Below are 13970 nucleotides of genomic sequence, written 5' to 3'. Positions count from 1 at the left end.
GCACGCCGCACAAACTTGTTGGGGCAAGCAAGGATACGGAGCGGGTGAAAAACTCCTTAAAAGTGTGTGTGTGTTTTTGTGTCACTCTGTTCCAGCCATAGATAGTATAAAAAAATGGATGGAGCATCTAGGCAGACCTCAGTTATTCCAACTGCATCCAATTCTCTTGGTTTATGTGCGTCGCCAACTTAGTTTGACTCGTCATAGTTTGGCTCCGCCTCATTTCCTTTAACCAAAAAAGGGGGGGGGGGGGGGCGGGAGATACGCCCATCTAGGTGACGTAAACCGAATTAGCAATTATTCATACATTTTAACCCCCAATAAAATAAAAACTCACCCCCCTCAGTGTTGTCATGGAGATATGAACTAAACATACTGACTAGATTGTTTTTTTGGACCAGGCTGTAAATAGGTTTAATAAGACTGTGAAAGTGGCCTGTTTAACAAGCGAGTCAACGAAGAATTGCTCCCTTTTGATACCACCTCGTAGTGGCCACCCGGTGCTACTGCAATGTTTGTCACTTCCGCATTGGATGCTGGTATATCTCGCTGTGGTTGGGGCTTGGTTCCAGCCTGCACGAGGGTTCTATAGAGTGGCGAAGTCACGCCCCTTCCCGTAGAGCTCATGGGACCTATGAGATCGAAAAATATGAATGGGTGTCAATGGAGAGAAAATAATTATTTTCTGGTCCCAGTCTTTATATGCCGTGGATAACACATATGTTGTTTGTGGATTTAAACAGTGGTGGGTAGAGTACTGAAAATCTATACTCAAATATTAGTAAATATTCCAATTGGAATACCTACTTGAGTAAGAGTAAAAAAGTACTTTGGTTTAAAGCTACTCAAATTACAAGTTACTTTACATTTTTGTATTGGAGTGCTTGGATCAATGAAAAAGACATAACGTGTTAGAATGCGTGATTGAGTGAGGGAGAGAAAGAGATGCACTCCTAAAACATTTCTTCACAAGTTGTACAACAAAAGCAATATGTACAACAAAAGATTTCATTTCATTTCAAACAAATTTGCATTAAGCTCTGTGCATGTGACAAAATGCAAGAGCTTTGTAGGAACACAACCAATTAAACAGAAACGAGACTGACTAGGTTGGATGATTGGGCAATCAGATTTATCCAGTTTAAGCACATAGCATGCACGCACACTCACAGAGTCAGACACGACAATGACGAACAAGTTTGTGAGTGGTGTATGCAGAATACAGTGTAACATAGTATCTTTAGAATTATATAAACTATAAGTGGACCGTAACTCCGCACCCCCTGGCGAAAATATCTTCCTGCGCGTCTGCATCCATGCGTTTCTACACTGGAAAAAGTCTTTCATTGAACCAATTAAAAAAATGTAGGGTAATGGTTCACATCTATATTACATAACTTGAGCCAAAATACAAATATATAGCTTGCCTCAAAGAATATTTCCTATGTTCATAAAAACAAAATAATACAACTTGGCACCAAGTATAATTCTATTCTTTGAATGAAGTTAATACATTTAAATCGTATGTTAAATCCTAAACAAAAAAATATTGATTCACTCCAACAATTGTTTCTCATTTAAGAAATATCTATCAGAAATAATTTGTTTTATCCAATCAAAAAGATTAAAATTTAATCAAACAATTGTTTCTCATTTAAACATGAACATTTTTAAACATAACATATTTTAGTATACAATATATATTAACAATGTAAATGGCAGAGTTAGGCCTACTCCCGACCTCCCTCCAGACACAGACAGGCTGTGCTAGCTCACAGAACCAGTGAGTCATCGTCACTCTGGTCAAGGCTCTCAACTGCAGGTTCAGCTGTAGGTGCTACCTTGAATGAATAAGCAGCTGATGTTCCAAAAAGCTTCAAAACATGATCAGGCAGCTGGTGCTCAAAGCAAGCATCACCTGACAGCTTTAATCCATATCGGATGTATAGGATGGAGTTTAAGGTCTGCAAGGACATCCGGTTCCTGAGTTTGCTTTTTACCACGAGGACTGAGCATGGGACTGAGCTGCCTGTAAATGCGTTGAGACGGGGGAGGGGCCGCGCAGGCACCCGGTGCTCGTTGTGAAGAGGTAATAGCGATAGTGCTTTCACCTCAAAAAGTCGCCAAAAGTCACCAATAGCAGCTGAAAAAGGAGCTAGATTTGTCGCTTGTCGCTGTTTTGAAAAAAAGTCGCCAAAGGGGTCTGAAAAGTAGCTAAATATAGCGACAAAATCGCTAAGTTGGCAACACTGCGGTTTGGTCCAGTAGTCGTAAGCGTCTTTGTATTTAATGCGCATGCGCAGGCTTGTACGTAACCTTGAAATTGTACATTTGTCTAAACAAATATTTCTAAATTGAGCTCCTAATCAAATATGGCAGACCAAAGTGGTCCACGGCGTACTGAAACTGCACCATTCAGTCCGATTAGGGGACTCATCTCGGACTCAGACTCACAGAGTTACCCTCCTCTGGAGCCTCAGGAAGACCTCCAGACTGTTGGCCACCAACTGCACCGTTCAGTCCGACAAGGGGACCCGATTCGGCCTCAGAAGCCAAGTGGTCCCGCTCCCCTGGATGATTCTCAGGACCTCCAGACTCGAAGTTGTCCCGCTACTCTGGAGCTCCGGGAAGACCTCCAGACCGTTGGCACCCAACCGCACCACTCAGTCCGATTACGGGACCCATTTCGGACTCAGACGCGACGTTGTCCCGCTACTCTGGAGCTACAGGAAGACCTCCAGACCGTTGGCACCCAACCGCACCACTCAGTCCGATTACGGGACCCATTTCGGACTCAGATGCGACGTTGTCCCGCTACTCTGGAGCTACAGGAAGACCTCCAGACCGTTGGCACCCAACCGCACCACTCAGTCCGATTACGGGACCCATTTCGGACTCAGACGCGACGTTGTCCCGCTACTCTGGAGCTACAGGAAGACCTCCAGACCGTTGGCACCCAACCGCACCATTCAGTCCGATTAGGGGACCCATTTCGGCCTCAGACGCTACGTTGTCCCGCTACTCTGTTTGTAATGCTCATACACCTTTCTTATACTCAGTGGGACCACTGTCCTTCAACATGGGGCCTCAAAACGGTATCACACGAAGCCCATAAAATTACAGTGAGCCACCTGCTAAATTTCTTGTTTACTAGACCCCTGGTAGATATTATGACCCCTGGGAGTCTAAACATAACCCATGGGAGTCTAAACATAACCCATGGGAGTCTAGAACTTTTGTACTGTAGCGACCCTGGGACAGTTAAATAGTTTGTGTGTTATGTGTTACATTATATTTCGTTGTCCGCTATGCCAGTTGTTCTATGTGCATGTATTGTAATGTTCTTCTTGTCAATCAGCGTGGGGGCGAATCATTAGGTCAGCTGGGGGAGGGCCTTGGAAGAACAGGAGGGTGGGGGCCTGCACGCGAGTGAGACCGTGTTGGGGGTTGCCGGGGTAACCGGGGTTTGTTTTGTGTCGGTTTTCTGCCGTTGGTTACAATGTTACGGGTTTCAGTGACCTGGTTTTGGTTCATTAAAACTACCTTCAACTACTAATGACTCGACATCATTATGTCACCGGCGAGGTCGTTACAGTACTCTAAAATAACGCTTAGTTTTGTAAAATAACGCTTAGGGGGTGGGGCATTGGAGGAAGGCGGGATGATTTGAATGTGCTGTAATTCTCAAATGCAACAAAGGTGAGAGTCCCTTTAAGGTTATTAGCTGTTACGTCTTTCTGACCAATCGCAGTTCAAGGCCCACCTGGGCTGTACCACTTCGGGAGTTTGATCAGTTACTCCCCTCTAGACAAATTCGACTTGGTTGCGACGTTGATAGTTTGTTGAGTGATTGAGAGGTTTCGGGCGCACAGCTCAGGCTGCCGGACGGTGCTGCAAGGAACTTTTAAAAAATGCAATATTGTTATCCCGCAGTAATCAGCCCAACAGCCCCGAAACGTTAACGGCCCACCGGGAATTCTCCCGACTCTCCCGATTACCACTCCGCCACCGTGTGTGTGTGTGTGTGTGTGTGTAGGCGTTATTCAATAGCCTGGTAATGTGTATAGGCCTACGTACAGTAGGAATATTAATACTGGTTAAATAATAAATGTTATAATATTTCCCATCTTTGCTGAGCAAGAGTTTTGTTCGAAAGTTCAGTGATTGAAACAAATAAAAGCCCGGGCTATTGAAGTTTTACGGTACCACTGTCATGCACCTACCTGATGTCAAGTGGACCGGGTTGAATTCACTGCCGGTCTCTCTTCTTATATCCATCTTACCAAATATGTTTTATTACGGTCCTCCTCTACACTCTCTCACTAAAAGGCTAGCAGCACGAAATTAAGGGATATTTATAGTAGAATTTTTTTGGATTAATCACGAGTTAACTATGGCATTAATTAATTAAATATTTTAATCGCTTGACAGCACTAGTTATAAGTAACTTCCCCCACATGCACTGGCCAATCACAAGGCCCTGTACTTTGGGCCTCGAAATTGGACACCTATCGTGTCCCCACCCCAATTCCCTGTATATTGAACATGCATTTATGTTCCTGCCCTGTATTCTCAGTATATTACAGTTGCAGCGGGCCAGTGGTTGTGGAGTTTCAACACCAGCAAGGTAAACAATAAAACCACAGAACACAGAGCAGTTCCAACTCAGGGCGATTTATTTACTGTGTAAATAAAAACCGCCAGGGTAGGATAAGGGTCAACCACCTCTGTCAGGGTCCAATACGTAATCCGCAGTTAGTCCAATTCAATTTCCACCTCTCTTGTCGGCAGAGGTACAGTACTCCCAGAAGGTCCCACAGATGCTGTCTGTAGTTGGCTAGCCCTAGCTCTCCTGTGTGGTAGCCTGCTCTCCCCTTTAACCCAAAGGACTCCTGCTTAATGATCCTCAGGTCTGCCTCATTAACGGGAAGAGGTCCATCTAAGGCTTTGTGGTGGAGCCAGCAGGTTGCCAGAAATACCCCTTCAATCACCACTCCCCTCACTCTTCTCTGCCACACAGCCTCCCCCTCAGCTCCAACCAGGAGGGAGGGGCAGTTAAGCTCCCTAGAGCATCCCTCCTGGATAGGGCATCTGCATTCCCATTACCTGAGTCGTCTCTGTCTGCCTCGTCTCCCACTGCCTTGTCTCTCGCGTCTGCGTCACTCGCGGCGGCGTCTCTTGCGGCGGCATCTCCGGCTGCGTCGAGACAAACCCGCTGAGGGCCAGGACAGGAAACTGCAGCGCCTGCAGCCATGCCGACATGGCCGGCTGTAAGCGCTCCCATCAGCTCCCTATACATAGCCTGCTGTGCAATGTTAGTTTCCACCAGTCTTTTTGCAACGCTTCCATTGTTCTCTGTGTAGTCTATTTATTCAACTTGGTGTCATATTATAATATTCTCCAGCATATGTAGCAGGCCAGTGGGTGTGGGGTTTCCACGCCACCAAGTTGAACAATAAAACCACACAACACAGAGAGCAGTTCCAACTCAGGAATTTATTTTCTGTTTAAATAAAAACCACCAGGGTGGGAAAGGGTCATCCACCTCCGTCAGGGTCCAATCCGTAATAAGTCCAATTCAATTTCCACCTCTAATCGGCAGTGGTACAGTACTCCCAGAAGGTCCCACAGATGCTGTCTGTAGTTGGCTTGCCCTAGCTCTCCTGTGTGGTAGCCTGCTCTCCCCTTTAAAGGTCCCATGACATGCTATTTTATGTATTCTTTAATATAGGTATTAGTGGGCAACTAACACAGTATTCAAAGACGTTGCTGAAATTCAGCAGAAGAACGTTTTTCCGGAAGAGACATGGATTGTACATTTAGTTTTTGTGTGTGCAGAGTTACAGCCACTCCGAGCCAGTCGCACATTGAGCTTCCCCCAAATGCGCTGTTTTGGTGTCTGTAGCTATAATGCAAATGAGGAGGAGAGAGGCGGGTCAAAGAGGAGGGTGGGGGTGTGGCGCTGAGCAGCTTACGGCCACGGTACCATGCGCTCTGTTTACAGTGGATGTATCGCAATGGCGAGGCGCACACAGCCTTTAGCCGTGTTCTGTAAATATTCTAGAACACACAGGAGTCCTGGAGCTCTATATCCAAATATTATCATATAGCCTACATAGATATCTATATCATATAATATATATTATCACGGCCAAAAGCTGTGTGAGCCGATATTATGAATCTCACACGACCGCGTTGGGTTCTCCGACGTTCCTGGTTCTTCCACGTCCACATCAATGTGAAGTAGACTGAACCGCGACAAGGAGGAGAAAGGGATTGTTGCCGGGCAGCGCTTAGGCACCTCCGCCTCCGGCGGTGGTCCCTCAGCGGGGCTCAAGCGGGAGACATTCGCCGCCAACAATCCCTTTCTCCTCCATGTCGTGGTTCATGTTCTTGAGGGAGTCAAAGGCAAAGTTCCTTCCCCCCAATTAATTCTCAACCTTGGCTGAGATAACCCCCACTACGAGTCTCGTCGTAGAAATACCAGAGACGAGAGTCCGACGTGTTATGCGCCATAACACCAAAAGCAGAACGGTTATCCAAATAACAAGGAAGTGTACAACACTTGCGTTACAGTCCTGGAGCTCTATATCTAAATAATATCATATAATACATAGATATCTATATCATATAATACATATTATCACGGCCAAAAGCTGTGTGCGCCTCCAGACGATATTATGAATCACAAACGACTTTGTCGGGTTCTGCAACGTCTCTGGTTCTTCCACTTTCACATCAATCTGTAGTAGACTGAACCTCGCGCTGCCTGCTGCCGGCTGCCCGCTGCCGGGCGATGGTGCCTCGCGGCAACCGGCGGCATGTCGCAGTTCATGTACTTCAGCGAGTCAAAGCCAAAGTTCCTTTCCCCCAATTCCTTGTCAACCATGTCTCAGATAACCCCCACGACATTCTCGTTGTGGAAATACAAGAGACGTCAAAGAACCGACAAGAAACACTTGCGTTACAGTGTGTGTATTCACACACACACATGTGGCGCTCGCACGGTCGTGTCTCATTGGCGGGCTAACATCTCTGGGCGGGCCAGGCAGAGTAAGGGGAGCAGAACAGCTAGTGCTCGTTTAACACTAAACGCAAGTTTTAGCCACTGGGGGACCATAGGCAGGCTAGGGGAACTCATATTTATGTTAGAAAACCTCATAAAGTGAAATTTTCATGTCATGGGACCTTTAACCCCAAGCACTCCTGCTTAATGATCCTCAGGCCTGCCTTGTTAACGGGAGGAAGGCCATGTAAGGCTTGGGGGTGAAGCCAGCAGGTTCGGCTGCCAAACAGTGTAAAGACATATCAACATTACAGTTGAAATAAGTTGCATCATCGGCATCTTAAGATCTAATTAAAAATCTGTTATATCCTATGTGGGGTAGAAAAATGATAAACTGATTTAAAACAGGCATAATATACCACATGTGTTTATGGGATGAGCCATGTCTAATCAACAAAAACAAATCCCTACAACACATATATGGGCCAACATAAAAATATGACATTCATGAGCATGATGTCAATCAATTCTATTCAAACAATAAACATGCAATAAAACAAGTTGACTCTAACCATGAGAGAAGGAGGCCGCAGATGGGGGCTCCTTTCTCCCTTTTGGACGTCATAAAGCCATCCCAGTCTCCTCCTTCTCATGGTGACGTGGCCTGACGTACCTTTTAGGGGCCAATTATATGGCTGAATCCTATCAAGCTACCCAATGTCAACGCACTGATAGATAACTGCTTCAGTGGTCACCGTTCGCCCCAGGGCCAGCTCTGATCTTATTAAAGATAAGCGGCCCAGGGCCCTTATGGCACCTTTACACCGAGCGGTGAGGTGTGGCTAGGTGCAGTACAGTTAGATCTGGTTAGGTGCGGCTCGCATTTCCACCGCCGACAGTATCCTTGTGTTAGGGCGGGGTTTAAGCCTGAGGCGAAGCCGCGCCAGCTACGTGAGCATCGTGACATCATAGCAGCGCGACACAGTGTAGCCTGCTAATAAGTTCAATGAAAAAGGAGGATGCAACACATTAAACGAAGAGCAACAATGGAGGATGTCTGAGAAGCAAACTTTTGCGCAACATTTTCTTCTATAAACTAAGCTTTTGCCGTTGTCCAGAAATCCCTTGCGGGTACTGTGTTTGTTCGTTTCTACCCCCGTTTTACGGAAGTGACGATTATGTCGACTAATCAACGGACAGCATTGTAGCTCCAACTTTTCGGCACACTTTCAGACCGCTTGGTACCCCAACGGAGGAGTACCAAAAAATAGGTATGGCTAAGCTCGGCTCAGTGTGCTTGTTCTGGGACCCGCACACTTTTGGAGGTGGAAACGCGAACCGTACCGCACCTACCCGTACTTCACCGCTCGGTGGAAAGGTTCCATTAGTTGACTATGCCTTTTTCCACACTGGTGTCAAACATGAAGGGCAAGATGTTACTCATAGTTCCTTTGAACCTTTACATGTTCTCCCATACAACTCACACACACACACACACACACACACATATTATTATTATCTTATCGTCTTATTCGATTTAAGAACGATATGTACTATTGCTTAGAATTGACATAGCATACTATTCCACTATAGTACCTATCATATGTATGTATTTGTCTTTCTATGTTAATGTTTGTGTGTCAGAAAGCGAATAATAATAAGAATAATTAAAGCTACAAGCAGGAATTTACTGCTTGTTTTACTGCCAAGCCTAACACAGACCATTAAGACCCTGACACAGACCATTAAGACCTTTTTTGTTTGCACATGGTTGACCAACGCTGGAATAGCCTCAGCTTCTCCTGTGTTTGACTATGAGGTCACCACTGCGTTAAAATAGTTCTCAAACGGCAGGCTGACATTGTAACAGAAATACAGGAAAGGCTAAACTTATTCTAAACCCCATTTTAGAATAAGTAATGTATCTCCATTTGTACTAGTATTTTGATATTATGATTATTATTTATTTTTTAATTTTTTTTTTTGAAATTCCTCTACATACCACTAAATAGCGCATTGCGTACCACCAGTGGTATGCATACCACAGTTGTAAGAACAAATGTATGGATGGAAAAAACGTAGGATTCTTAGGGATTTTTGTTTTAAATAAAATTGGCGGTTCTTGAGACAGATATGCCCACCATGAGGATATGGATATCTGAGCAAAGTTTCATGAGTTTAAATCAAAGGGTCATGAGATATGCTTGTTCAAAGTTTTCATTTTCGGACTATTACTATAGCGCCACCTTTGGCCAAATCAGTGTATTTTTCTTCTCTGTTAATATTGAGTCAGCCTCTACAGCTGTGGAAAGTTTCATAAAAAGCATGCGAGCGGTTAAGGCTTGCATCGTCAATTTGGCAGAATAATAAAAACAGTCATGATTACAATAGGTTGCATTCCCATGTTGTGCTTGGCACCCTGATAAGTAGTTTGCAAGAGAAAGGTACTTGCCTGCTTGCAGAAGTGCAAGTAATAATAAGACACATGAATGCAATGGTGTGGCTCGCTTTGCAACCACACTAATAAGAAAAAACAGGATTACAATAGTAATAAAAAAGTAGACATTAAGACACAAAAAATGTGTGTGGTTACACCAACTCGTTGTATGCACAGTGGTCCGCGAGCATGCTGGCATGCCAATGCACATTGAGCGACAACGCAGAGTGTCAAGTCCCTGGGCCGATTTGAAGCAGAATTGGGATTAATTGAATTGGGCTGATGGTTTTGGTTTGATTGCGTGTCATGGCGCCACCTCTTGCCAAAGCGGTCCTTCACTTTTTGGAGGCCTGCTTACGCCTGGTTTCTATTTGTGTACCATTGACAACCCTGAGTTGTTCGCCTTCAGAGGGGTGTTCCATGAACGGAGGTTTAACAAACACAGAGTTAACGCTGAACTCTAGGTTGATTGACCCTGTGCCAACTAAACCAGAGCTGTCGCTTCCGCCGCACGGGTTATGCATTAGTTCAATCAACACGGGGTTGGTTAACACAGGGTTGGTTAACACAGGGTTGTGCACGTCCACGCCAAACCTATAAAGACGTGATGTATGGATCATGAAAACCCATGAACCCATATCCCAGTTCAGCATTCTTAACGTTCCAATCACATAACCATTTTCTTCTAAAAAATTTTAGTAAAATTAAATTAAAAAAGTAAAAAAGTATAAAAACATACAAACTGGTAAGCTTTTCCCACCATTGTATTGGTATATTTTGTCAGTCCAGCATTTACATTTTCATACCATATTTGTCACTCCTGCCTTTAAATAAGCCCTTTTTTTTAAGCCAATCGTGAAAAGGCAGACAGTCGGCAGACTGGATCTGGCCCTCAAATTGTCTTGACCCTGGTGGAGGAGCTGGCAATAGACATAAATTCAGGGCACCCTGGCACGGAGGGGGTACCTGGAGGTAGGCCTACCTCCTCAGAGAGTCAGGGGCCATGTGAGGGTACCCCACTGGTTGAATGTAGGTGTTTGTGTTTTTCTTTTTAGATTTTGTTTGTCTTCGAAGTAACACCAGCAAACCGTGTGCGTGCCACAGCGCAAATGTTCCAAATGTATTTTTTTGGTAACTGGGTAGAAAACCTAAAAGTGATGATTCACCAACTTCGCAGATCAAGATGGATAAGTGCTTGTAATGGAGCCGCCGGCTACGATCTAACATTCTCCAGTGGATGTAAGTCTGTTAGGACTATTTTATACTTTCTGTTGTAAGCGCCTCTCGGCATAGTAGGCCTACTCAGCCAATATTGCTCTTTGCATGATAGGAGGCCGATGAAAATCTTGGTCCGGACGTGGATGAGTCATCTGAAAGGACTGAGATGTGCTCAGCATCTCCAACATTATAGATAAAACTACCATTTGCAAAAAAAGGAGGGCTACGCAAATAGTGTGAAGTGAACTGAGGCAAGGTCCTCGTTTGGTAGTGTTGGCTATGTAAGGATGGAAAAGGCTATTTAAATATATTAAAGATTTGCGGGAGAATCTATATCTCTCCAGCAAAAAGTCACCGGGTAAGCCAAGATGTCGAGCCGTGGTCTTATTAATCGCTCCCGGTGGATTGCATGAATAATTTGCGCTACGATATCAACAGGCCTCTCATCAAAAGGGCATGCCATTGTGAACACATGAAATCTGCGGTGAACGCGGGTTTAAATACCCAAAACCGGGTTATGTTCCAAACTTAACCTGCGCAAAACCTGCTCCGACCAGGTTTGATTCAGAGCATATGTTTCTATAGTAACTAACATACCGTGTTCATTTTGGAACGGAAAACCTAGGGTTACCGCAAACCCTGGGTTAATTTACCCGGTTATGTGATAAAACCGGCTTTGTGGAATACCCCTCAGAATGGTTGAAGTCAGTGTATATTCCCCTTTGACTTTCATTATAAAAAATTGCCTGGTGAGCACCTGCAAAATTGTTATTGGAAATTGACTGTGATAAAAGATTTTAAGCAATCAATTCTTTTTTTGAGAATTTCCTATTGGGGTTGTCCTTGATGGGTACACCAAATTGTAAGCCTTTTTGCAACCACACTAATTCTGGTATTAGCTGTATGTAAAACATAATTAGAGGTAGAGAGAGCAAATGACATTATATAAAGCGTAATACATCTCTGCTCAACAGGTATACACTCATCCCCACATCTGCAATCCTGGGTTTGGGGGGCTCCCCCCTGTGGTCGGCTAAGTGCACTTACCTGACCATCTCTGGCAACCTGCAGGCTTCCATTGATGGCAAGAAGGGTTCAGACGTTATCAACTCATACTTTGGCATCTTCTTCTTCATCTTCCAGTCGTCTGCGGTCTGGGGCAACCTCATGTCTTCCCTTATCTTTGGACAGGATTCCAATAAAAGTTAGTGTTTACTTATGGTGTCAATGTACTGGCCCACAACGATACACATTGAGCAAAGGTCCATGTTTAGAAAAGGGATGAGGCAGGGTTAAATGACTAGGAAAGTTTAAAAAAAGGTCTTTGATTCATTGCCGTCACAAGTGATGACCTTTGGCCTTTGCTTTCATTTTTGTAGGACATGGCCCAATGGCATTCATGTGTAAAAAATATGTGAGAATATTTCATCTGTGTGATCTACTTTTATACCTACCGGAATTCCGGTAACTAATGGGGATATTGTCTGGAACAATTGTACAGTCTGTTCTACTGATGCTGTTTGTGTTCAGCCCATGCATTTCGAGGGAAACGGGTTTGTTTTTTATTGCAGCTTCCATCTCAGTGGAGATGTTGCAGTACTGCGGAGCAAACGTGTGTGATGTAACCCTCTCCAACACCACCACCCCCAAACCAGAACAGGAGCTTGTCCATATACTGGTGGGATGCTACATTGGTAACACAATTTATTTCATATCTACTTCTGATTTGATATAAACAATTGATTAATTAAAGTAGAGCTCAACGGATCGGTTAACGGCGGGAAGCTCATGAAAGACAAATTCTTTGGCCTATACGTAGGCCCAACATATACCCCCCAATTGTATCACCCTCTGCTTCCCCACAGGAGTTGGGATACTGGCTATGATCATAGTGGCGGTGTTCCTGGACAACATTGACCAGGAACAGACCAGACAGTTCAGAGGAAACAGGGAGCCCTTCTGCCAGACTTTCCTTTCCACGTTCAGCTTGCTCAAAGACCGGAGGTTGTTAATGTTGATCCCACTCACCATGTACAGTGGCTTCGAGCAGAGCTTCCTCTCCGGGGAGTACACTAAGGTACGTTCAAGTGCAGAAAGAACAATGCAACAGACAGCCTCGTCTCTGAACACAGCGCATTAAATAGGTTAGATTCTCTAGTTAACTTTAAGTGGTCACTACAAGCCGATAAGTTATTATTCCAATTATGTTAATACGGGCTATTAAGGTGTGCAGTGGGCATCTTTAAATCCATTGCAATCTCAGTTGAATGACTCACAAATTCTATAGACCAAAAATAACAATCCAGAGGATATTCTTAGATCAAAAACAAAGCATTTGACACACTAAATCATGACATCTGGAAAAAATAAACTGGAGCGTTACGGAATCAGGGGTATAGCTGGCAAGTTGGATAGGAGTTACTTGAGTAATAGGCAATATTTGTGAAACTTGCTGATTCTTCCTCTATGTGTTTGGACATTGCTTGTGGTGTCCCCCAGGGGTCAGTGTTGAAGCTTGTTTTGTTTAAAATATTTTGTGCTGACGATAAAATATATAATTATTATATATATTTATTTATTTATTGTGATGATTTACATCAATTAGTAGAGGTGATCAATTTAGAAATGAACAAATTAAAATGATGGTTTAATATTAACAAATTATCTTTTGATTGAGCATGCTTAAATGTTATTTGGAAACTGCAGAATAAAGGAACAAATAAAGATACAGAGTGATGGGATAAACATTGAAAGTTTCCTTGGTTTAACAATTGATGAAAAACTGAACTGGAAATCACATACAACATACACTCAAAGGTGCAAATAAGCAGAGGCGGACAGAGTACACAGCTTCCTTACTTGAGTAAAAGTACAGATACCCCTTGCTAAATTGTACTCAAGTACAAGTAAAAGTACTACAGTAAGATGTCTACTTAAGTAAAAGTACTGAAGTACTCATTTTTAAAAGTACTTGAGTATCAAGAGTACAAGACTACAATTTTCTAAATATTGCATTACTACTGCCACAGTGCTTACATTTATGTATAGAAACGTCCTACATGGAGTTATGCAAAATGTTAATACCTTGGAGGATGTAAAAGGAATTGAAAGTAAAATCAAATCATTTTCATGTTTTTACCATGTTGCTTTATTTAACATTTCTCACTTGCCCACAAGACAAAATAGCACAACAGTATATAGTATAACAGTATACTCAAGAACATAAAAACAATTGCTCAGCCTACATAAATTCGTAATATCAGAAAAGAAAATTCAGCTAACAATTGAATGTATGAGTGAGTTTCTCTG

At 43.6% G+C, this 13970-nt stretch overlaps 1 protein-coding gene across 1 annotated transcript in view; it reads left to right on the top strand.

Moving 5' to 3' along the window:
• The window catches only part of LOC130374448 (protein unc-93 homolog A-like), a 29050-nt gene that overhangs the window by 3550 nt on the left and 11530 nt on the right, over window positions 1-13970 (top strand). The window contains 3 exon segments of the mRNA XM_056581212.1: window positions 11636-11865; window positions 12233-12355; window positions 12527-12738. Of these exon segments, the coding sequence (XP_056437187.1) occupies window positions 11636-11865; window positions 12233-12355; window positions 12527-12738 (565 nt within the window).

The sequence above is a fragment of the Gadus chalcogrammus genome, chromosome 21 (genome assembly GCF_026213295.1).
Source record: "Gadus chalcogrammus isolate NIFS_2021 chromosome 21, NIFS_Gcha_1.0, whole genome shotgun sequence".
NCBI classification, from domain to species: Eukaryota; Metazoa; Chordata; class Actinopteri; order Gadiformes; family Gadidae; genus Gadus; species Gadus chalcogrammus.
This window is presented reverse-complemented; position numbering and strand designations above follow the sequence as displayed.